At 44.7% G+C, this 9525-nt stretch overlaps 1 protein-coding gene and 1 pseudogene across 7 annotated transcripts in view; one reads left to right on the forward strand and one right to left on the reverse strand.

The window, feature by feature from the left end:
• The window catches only part of TRAK1 (trafficking kinesin protein 1), a 194890-nt gene that overhangs the window by 98209 nt on the left and 87156 nt on the right, over positions 1-9525 (forward strand). For all 6 annotated transcript variants that reach the window (XM_023515947.1, XM_023515952.1, XM_023515946.1 and 3 more), the window contains one exon: positions 7539-7733. Coding sequence is in view for 2 of the 6 variants with exons in the window: in XM_023515946.1 (XP_023371714.1) it covers positions 7539-7733 (195 nt within the window). In the remaining 4 variants the exon portion in view is untranslated. The remainder of the gene's footprint in view (positions 1-7538; positions 7734-9525) is intronic.
• On the reverse strand, positions 945-3073 carry LOC105887408 (annotated as a pseudogene). The gene has a single exon (XR_002774518.1). The product of XR_002774518.1 is annotated as a pre-mRNA-processing-splicing factor 8 pseudogene (transcript).

Consider the following 9525-nt stretch of genomic DNA (forward strand, 5'->3'; position numbering starts at 1 on the left):
GAAGAGTGTACCTTTCATGTGGACAAGCTGAGGCTGCTCTTATGGGATCTGCCACTTAATTATCAGGATGACATTGACCAGAAAGATATTCCACAGCCCCTGTGCATCTCAGCTTCCTCATCTCCAAAACAGAGCAAGTAATGCCTGTGTCCTAGATTGCTGCAAGGGACAGAGAATGCTCTGAAGACATCTGGCTTGGAGTTGGGCACTCTGACAGCATCTCTGGGGAATTATTGAAACCTCCATATTAGACATTCCGGTCCTCAGGCCTTGGATATGTCTTGTCCATGAGGCAAAGGTGGTGTCTACTTCCACAGAGGGTCCCTGGGGCCTCTGGCTCTGGGGCCAAGGTCAAGGAGAGCTCTGTGGTCTGTCTGCATAATCCATTCCTGTGCCCTAATTCTATGGACCTTCGAAGCATCTGAAAACTTGTTTATATGGCTACCCACAGTATAGATAAAATCAAATACACAGAGTTTTTTAAAAAGGCATTTTGGCACAGCCTTACCTTTTGATATTTTATCTCACTGGTCATCATGTGCTTTAAGGAAAATGATATCTCTTAGGCACAAGGACCCACACTGTAAATAGGTTGACCTTCAGGCCTGGAACTGTGGAAGGACAGGTTAAGTCTCAGCTTTTAAGAGCACAAAGCAAGTGATATGTTATTCTTAGAAGCGATTTTTGTTTCCTGGAGTCTGTTGCCTTCCCCACCACCAAATAGCATGGACACCAGAAGATTCCAGCATGCCGTGTGGGTGTATCATGTGGGAATGTTTTGGTCCCCTGCCTGTTCTTCTCAGACAGTCTGGGACTGCCTTTTGTGGAGTTGCTGGGGAATGATGGTTTGATCAGACCCATGTTGGCCAAGGGTTCTACCAATTGGGCATCAGCCTTCTTTGGTCCCATGTCCCCTCAGCCATCTGGTGGCATTTTATAGCCGTGAGGCCTTTTGTAGAGACGAGCTTTATGGGAACTTTCTCTTCCCTTGATGAGAAGAGGAAATATTTTCTTCTTACAGACCCATCTTGAACCCTGTGGATGGTGCTTTGTTACAGTGGGAAAGAAGAAATAGAGAAATCTTCTGTCTTAAGTTGGGCTATAGCTCTGTCCTAGGGGAAGACATAGCTTCTGTTCCCAGCAGACCTTTGCAAAGTGACAGAACTAGTCTGGTCTAAGTGGTGAGGGAACAACTAGGCATATAGGTCTTCATGGTCCACAGAGTAGGCCTCACTCTTCTGCAGGAGGGCAAAGTTGAGGAAGTGGGAGGGTCTCTGTACCTCATGGTAGAACTCTTTGGGGTTTGCCAGCTGTAGCTCATACTTCATGTTAGGATCATGCTGGACACCCATAAAGTTGTAGTTCCATGAGGACTGGGCAGGGACCATAAAGAAGCCAAGGAAGCAGTCTGATAGCAACATCTGGACCCTTTCACAGTGTGAGGGTAGGTAACCCTTAGGGTTGTTGCCCTTGTCTGTGTTCTTTTAGCCCCATTCATAGCCACTAGGGGTCAGCTTGTAGGCTGTCAGTGTGCAGGAGCCTGTTATGAAGCTGCAGGTGATGATAATGGTCTTCTCACCATCCCAAGATGGGTTGTCAGGCAGATTTTGGCATGAGTGGTGACATCCTGGGGTGATAACTGGGCGGACTCATTGGGCTGAGTGTGGATCTAATCTAAGGGCTCCATCTCCTTGAGGTACTCATGTTGGGGCAGCCGGCCAGGCAGGTGCACAGTCTGATGAGTGCCCCACTGTGGTACCATTACAGTGCAGACCTCCTTCACCCAGGGGTTATAGGTGGGCTCACCCCATATAGGTATCCTGCAGTTTGGGCCCAAAGGTCAGACATGCAGATAAACTTCTTAAGCACATTCTTGGGAAGGATATAGATGTAACCAGTCTCCTTGATGTCATCAGATAAAACATAGATGTGATTGGTCCTCAAGTGCAGATTGGCAGCAGAGATGGCCCTGACCCTCCATTCAGTCTTTGATGAGAAAGTCTGGGTCTTGTGGTTGCTTGTGGTAGAGGTAATGATCTCGTCACCATGTTTGTTGACAGTGCGAGTCTGTGTTGCAGTCAGCCGTGACTGTTCTTTGGTCTGCTTCTCAATCTCAGCTGTCTGCTGCTGTTGCTCTGATGGTGCTGAGATCTCCATACCCAGGATGATGTCTTGAATTTCTAATTGTGTCAGTGATGCCACATTCACATTGTTTTTTTTGCCATAGTCGGCCAAGATGAGATCCTTGAGCTGCACCTCCACCTCGATCCACTCCTCATCAGTCAGAGTGGGCCAGATGTGATGTAGTTCTGTGATAGTAATCTTATCTGGCTTCAGGATCACCTTTGCATGGTCATTGTTTACATGCAGCCAATGAAGAATCAAGATGAGACAGGAGAAAGCTGTGTAAGATGAAATAGTCGTGAGCCAGTCATCATAGAGGTTGAAGAGAACCATCTGGGGTTCAGTGGTTTTAAGGATTAGATCCCCAAACTTTGCCACCTTTAGATAAGCCTGGAAGGGGAGCTGAAGCTCTGATCCTTTGATTACAATATTGAGGAAGTCCAGCAAATGTACCTTCAATGGATCCAGCATGTCCTTCCTGGTAACAATGATCTGTTTGGGCGGCTCCTCCACAGGCAGAGATTGGATCAGGGCAGCCACCTCCTCAGCTGTCTTCTGCTTAGCCAACTGTCCCGAACGCTTTTGTCCAGCCCACACGGATATGTGGATTATCTTGAGAAACAGCTGCCCTGTCCATGGGTTGAAGATGAAGATGGCCGCATAGATGGGCTCGGTTGTCAAGTTTCCTTCAAAGGTCTTGTGGATAGTCACTCTGTAGACATTAGTGTCATCCACAAACCAGATAATCTGGTTGGAGAAGAGCTCACCATAGTTCTGAGAGGAGAGATAAGGCTCAGTCGGCTCTTCTGAATAGAGAGCTGCAGCCCCTTGAGGATCCATTCACGTAACACATACTAGGCAGGTTTGCCTTCATGATCTTGGCCATGGCCTGCTGTTTAAGAGGCTTGCTGCCTGGGAACCAGTTTCCATAGGCACTGTGCAAGTTATAAGCCAGGTCAATGGCTATGAGTACACCTGTGGGTGAGGAGTAGATACTCATATTGTCTGTAGTGTAGTCCAGGAACTTGGCCCTGGAGTAATGCTCAATGTCATGGGAATCATAGTCTCCTCAGCACAACTGGATGTCAATCCAATACTTCTGAGTGGTAGTGCTGTCCATCACATCCTTGAAGTCAGCCAGCAACGAGGGGTGGGAGACATTGCATTTATGGGAAGCAAAGAGCAGTATATCTGCACAGGAAGAGTTCATCTTACAGGATTTAGGGGAGGCAGAAGCTGTACCTTCATTAAGGTGGGGTTGTTTGGGGTCAAGCCCTAAACATCCTGCTTGAGAACTGGGGGGGGAGGGGGGAGGAGGAGTCAAGGGGAACAAAGGAAGGAGCCAGGAGGGGCCAGAGGCAGAACAAGAGATGGGATCTTAGCAGGCCAGAGGAATGAAGGATCCAGGGACTAGAGGTGCTTCCCGGGTTTGCCACAGTGTCTCCCCCTTCCCTCTTGCACACCAGCTCCAGCCCTGGTCTTGTCTTTTCATCCTTCTTCCCCATAGCAGAAGCTCTGGCCCTGGCCATGTCATCGTGTTCCTGTGTCCCCTGCATGTTCCCCACCCTCCTCCCCCTTCTTTTGTGCGGACCCCATTACAATAAATTTTAAATGAAACCTGGAAAAAAAATAGTCTGGTCTGGTCGGGTTTTTGGCTAGCTGAAATACCAAGTGTGCTTGCTGTGACATTTCTCATTTTAGACAGAGAATCCTCAGCATTCGGGTGTAGTCGCCCCTACAGGACTGAACTTTTTCCCTCCAGCTCTGAGTAAAATTCTGAATTCCCTCAGTTTCTAATTATTAACTCTTTCCTTAGCTCTTTGAAAATCTGTGCTGACTTCCTGAATGGAAGTGTTCTATGTGTGTGTTCTATGCAGTGTGTGAAGCTTTGCACGTTGAATTGAGTAAGGAAGGGTGGGGTGAGGTGATGAAAGTTGTGGGATGGGTGGGTGCTGACAGGTGTTTTTAGTGGGCTCCTGCCTGGCGGGTGATGATTCACAGCTGTACACTTCTTCCTGTGAGTCCATATTTTCCCCCCTGCTATGTGGCCTTATTATTAAACACAGGAGACAGGGATTGGGTGACTCTCTGGCATGGCTGTTCTTCTAGGCACGGGTGTCTCATGTACTACCTGGGCATGACCAGGCCCTGCAGGTACCACCTTGCTGCTTTCTTGGCTGAAGATGGGAGAGCAGGGAAGGGACTGGTCCTCCCGGCTGTTCCTGCCTTGGTTCTCCAAGGAATCCCTGCCCTAGGCCCTTCCTGCTCTCACTATCATCTGCCTCCTGGGGAACACCCCAGGGGCTGCTCCCACCCTTTGCACTCATTTGCTGCATGTGTGTGTGTGTGTGCATGCACGCAGGGCTGGCTCTTTCTCTGTAATACAGGATACCTCGTAACTTTGATCCATCCTCAGCACCTCTTCCTCATTTTCCCATACTGTCATGTGGTTTTATTTTTCAAGAGTGGTTTTTTTCTCCTTTGTCCTTTCTGACACTTTGGAGAGGGACAGAGATTGCAGTATGTGCTCAGCCCTTCCAACCTTTGTTTCCTACTTTAAGGCAAGAACATGGTACAACTTTTTGTTTTAAATTTCTGATTTTATTTTCTTTCTTTTTCAGATTAATATGCAGGTACAAACAATTAGGCTACATTGTTTGCATTTGTTAGGTAAAGTCCAAGTTGTAGTTTTTTTTTTTTTTTGAGACAGAGCCTCAAGCTGTCACCCTGGGTAGAGTGCCGTGGCCTCACAGCTCACAGCAACCTCCAACTCCTGGGCTCAAGCGAGTCTCCTGCCTCCGCCTCCCAAGTAGCTGGGACCACAGGCGCCCGCCACAACGCCCGGCTATTTTTTGGTTGCAGCCATCATTGTTGTTTGGCGGGCCTGGGCTGGATTTGAACCATGTACTTAGGTGTATGTGGCTGGTGCCTTAGCCACCTGAGCCACAGGCGCCGAGCCACGTCCAAGTTGTAGTTGAGTCCTTCACCCAGGAGGTGTGCTGTGTATCCTTACACTGTGCTCATTAGATGAGAGCTTACGAAGTCCTCTCCCTCCTCCAGTCTCCTCTCTCTCCTCCCCTCCCCCACCACTTGAATTTAATTGTGCTTTTCTCTTGTGTAGGCATGTAGGAGTTTATCTACTGGTTTCATATTAGAATTGAGGAGATTTGATACTTGCTTTTCTCTTCTTATGCTACTTTACGAAGGAGAGTGTTCTTCAGCTCCATCCAGGTTAATACAAAAGATGTCAAGTCTTCCATCTTTTAATGGCTGCATAGTGTTCCATGGTATACATACATATACCACAGTTTATTAATCCATTCATGCGTTGATGGGCAAACACATGAAAAAATGCTCATCATCACTCATTATCAGAGAAATGCAAATCAAAACTACCTTGAAATAGCATCTAACCTCACCGAGAATAGTCTACATCATTAAGTCCCAAAGTTGCAAATGCTGGTGTGGTTGTAGAGGGAAGGGAACACTTTTACACTGTTAGTGGGATTGCAAAGTAATACAGCCTCTTTGGAAAGAAGTATGGAGAGTCCTCAATGAGCTAAAAGTAGACCTTCCATTTGATTCCACAATCCCATGTTATAAGATATTAAGAGTAGCTTTCTTCTGGTATCTACCCAGAAGAAAAAAAATCATTTTACCATAGGACCTTGCACTAGAATGCTCATCACAGCTCAATTTACAATTGCTAAGATGTGGAATCAAACAGTGTAACAACTATGTTAAGATCTGAGCTCACTAGTATTCTTATCTTTTGGTTGGTTTTTCTTTGTTGAAGACTCATTCCTATAACAAAAGGGTGGGTAACTGTCCACTCTTATCCAGCTGTGTGTACCACAGGTCTTTGGTTTATTTAGGGGTTGACAAGACCACCACTGTTCCCATGAGCTGTTTCCCATTTCAGGTCCCAAATGCTTTATACAGAATGGGCTGATACACTAGATGAAGTTAGAATTAGTTGATGAATAATTTTCACTCACCCATTAGCATTTTTGTTGTTGTTGCAGTTTTTGGTTGGTGCTGGGTTTGAACCCACCACCTCCACTATATGGGGCCAACACCCTACTCCTTTGAGCCACAGATGCCGCCTGCCCATTAGCATTTATTTAATTCATTTTGTATATTTCTCCTTTGATAAGTACGCACTGGGGTGAAGAAGCAGGACAAGATCAGTCCCTGTCCTGGTTATGTTTGCCATGTTGCCTTGCTTGTGATTATATTAAAAGGGCTGTATGAATGTGATTGGCTCATCACCATAGGTATTGTAGTGCACCCTGAGCCAGGGGCTGTGGGGTAGAGGTGATGGATCGAGCACAACTATGTAGGGAAATTTGCCATCTCACAGCAAGATGAGTTGGATACTAAAATACCCAAAAGAAAAAGTGTAGTAACAGAAGTTCTGACAAAATGCTATATGAATACAGAAAGGAGAAGAGAGATTAATTCTTCTTAGAGTGCTCAAAACACCTATCAGGGAAAAGGTAATAATCACGCTATGCCTTGAAGTATGGGGCACCTACTGGTGTAATTGCCAGAACCCCGTGAGAATCTAAGTGTTACACAGGCAAGCCTGTGACTGTTGTGTTCATTCTTATGTCTCCTGTGCCTATGTATGGATGGATGGAAGGAAGTGTGGGTAAATGCATACATGGAGGAACAAATTAAATGAAGGCGAAATTTTAGGTAGGGGGATAGCCTGAATGTTAAGAGTGGCAGGAAAAGCTTAGGGGTATTGGTGAAATTATGACTGGTTTGGCTTACATGAAGAGTGCTTGAGAGAGAATAGTCAGAAAAAATTGAATGAAAGAATTCAGATGACGAAGGCTTATGAATTTTGGCTTTTCTTCCTGAATAGTGGACACTAAACAGTAGAAACTATCTTGGGTAGGTGTTGGTAGTACACAGACATGAATCTAAGTTTTCTTTAGAAACTGAGTCTCACTCTGTTGCCCAGACTAGAGTGCAGAGGTGTGATCATTGCTCACTGTACCCTTGACCCCTGGGGCTCCAGTGGTCCTCCTATCCCAGCCTCCCAAGTGGCTAGGACTACAGTTGCTCACCACCATGCCTGGCTCACTTTTATTTTATTTAATTTATAGAGACAGGGTCTCTCTGTGTTGCCCAGACTTGTCTGAAGCTCCTGGCCTCCAGGGATCCTCTAACCTCAGCCTCCCAAAGTGCTGGAATTACGGGCATGAGCCACTGCACCTGGCCTTCATAATTCTAATAGTAGAATTTAAATTGAAAAAAAAAAAAGAGTCCAGATAAGGCTTTTTTTGCTTTTCCATGTGGTAAATAAGTTGCTGAAGACTCCTGCTGCAGGCCATAGTTTAGTTAACTAGCAGCCCCAAGGCTATAACTAGTTCCGGGTGCTCATTTCTTGGTCTTATCTCCAGATGTGTGCAACAGCACCGACCTTCCGGAAGTCGAGATCATTAGCCTGCTGGAGGAGCAGCTGCCCCATTATAAGTTAAGAGCCGATACCATCTACGGTTATGACCACGACGACTGGCTCCATACACCTCTCATTTCTCCAGATGCCAACATCGACCTCACAACCGAGCAAATTGAAGAGACACTGAAATACTTCCGTAAGTAGTTGCCCTTTCATGTTGTGAGATTGGTATGATGACTAGCCCCTCTCAGCCATGGCCTCTAATGAGATCGCATACTGGTTGGGATGTAATTTGACCTGCCCTCTCTGGAAAGGTCATCAGAGAAATGTGACTACCAAGTTAGCCATACAATAGGTCTTGATTTTAAATGTTCTGAATAGGAATTTTAGAGTAGGAGTACCAAATATGATTTTCATTTGAACCAACTTCTTTTTAACAGTACAGAAGAATTTTAAAATGCTCTCATTTCCCCTTCATGTGAAAAGTACCATGTTAGTCCTCCATAAATGCATTAATGTACACAGTTATGATTTAATAAAAAAAAGAAATGTTTATTAGGAAGGAGTGTGTCTGTATTTAAAACCAAAGGTATTGAGAACTGGGCACCTCCTTTATGTGACACTGCAGGACATGTACCAAGCTGACAACTCTTTTGTGAAAGGTCACTGTGCTGGTTATTTGAGAAAGCCAAAATATCACTGTAGCACAGAGCTGCTGATGCCAGTGGGCTGCAGAGCTGATACCTGGCAGGGTGAACAGTACACTAGGTGGGCTTTTTTCAGTGTGGGCCTGATGAGAAGTTGGTGAAACTTGATATTACAGACTTGGAGGAAAAAAATGATAATTAAAAAGATGAGTACTTGATGTTTCTGAAATTTATTCAAGAGGTGATGATTTATTTGTTTATTTAAGGCAAGTATGAAACAAAGTTTATTGAGGCAGAGAAAGGTAGGCTTGCTTACAGAGTAAGAAAGCTTACAAAGCAGGATACACTCGCCATAAACAGCAAACAGGCCTCTATTGCCAGGGCACGTAAGCAAAGAAGCCCAAAAGGTACATTTTTAAAAGCATCTTCATTCTTTAAAACTTCACGGCAGCCAACCTTTACATATCCATGTATCATTATGTCACCTTTAAAAACAAAAGTACTGTAATCCTACTTCTACATGAAAATAACTTAGTTCAAAACCAGCTTATAATTTATTTATAAAAGTTTTCTATAATTATCTTCACCTAATACAGACTGTTCTCTCCAATTTTCTATAATTTGTGAAATCATTTATAATAAACAAGTTGGAACTACAAGTATCTCCTTTAGAGTGCATCTGGGGCTGTTTTCAGAACCTCTGTAGTAGATATTAATAAGAAAAGACAGCCTGAGCAAGATCAAGACCCCATCTCTTCCAAAAATAGAAAAATTAGCTGGGTGTGGTATTGCACACCTGTAGTCCCAGCTACTTGAGAGGCTGAGGCAGGAGGATTGCTTGAGCCCAGGAGTTTGAGGTTGTAGTGAGCTGTGATGACATCACTGCGCTCTAAAGAATTTTGTTTAAATTGGCTTATGTTTTATGCCTGATGCAAACCTTACCAATTTCTTTGTAAAAACTGCAGATGATCAGTTTCAACAGGAAACTGACCCACCAGAGTAGACATGGAGCATGTTAGACTTGCACTGACATTAAAGTTGGAGCTTTAGAACATCTAGTGTGTCTTGTAGCATATAAGAAGCGCTTTGCAAGTCCCTTTTACTTACTCATGGCATCTGTACCACTGAGGAATGCGGTATGATGTGGAAAACTGAGTCTAGAGTAACTTTTCTGGGCAGGTTTTGTATTGTTTTCCTTCAGACTGTAGAGAACGTGTGCAATAGAATTCACCACAGAACAGCAGAATTTATAACAGAATTATTTTTTGGAAAATCTCTCTGTGATACTTCCCCTTCCTTAGAAGACCTTCCTGTGATTCTGTGGACCTCTCAGAAACATTT

The sequence above is a fragment of the Otolemur garnettii genome, unplaced genomic scaffold, assembly GCF_000181295.1.
Source record: "Otolemur garnettii isolate 467f Iridium unplaced genomic scaffold, OtoGar3 scaffold00082, whole genome shotgun sequence".
Classification (NCBI taxonomy): domain Eukaryota; kingdom Metazoa; phylum Chordata; class Mammalia; order Primates; family Galagidae; genus Otolemur; species Otolemur garnettii.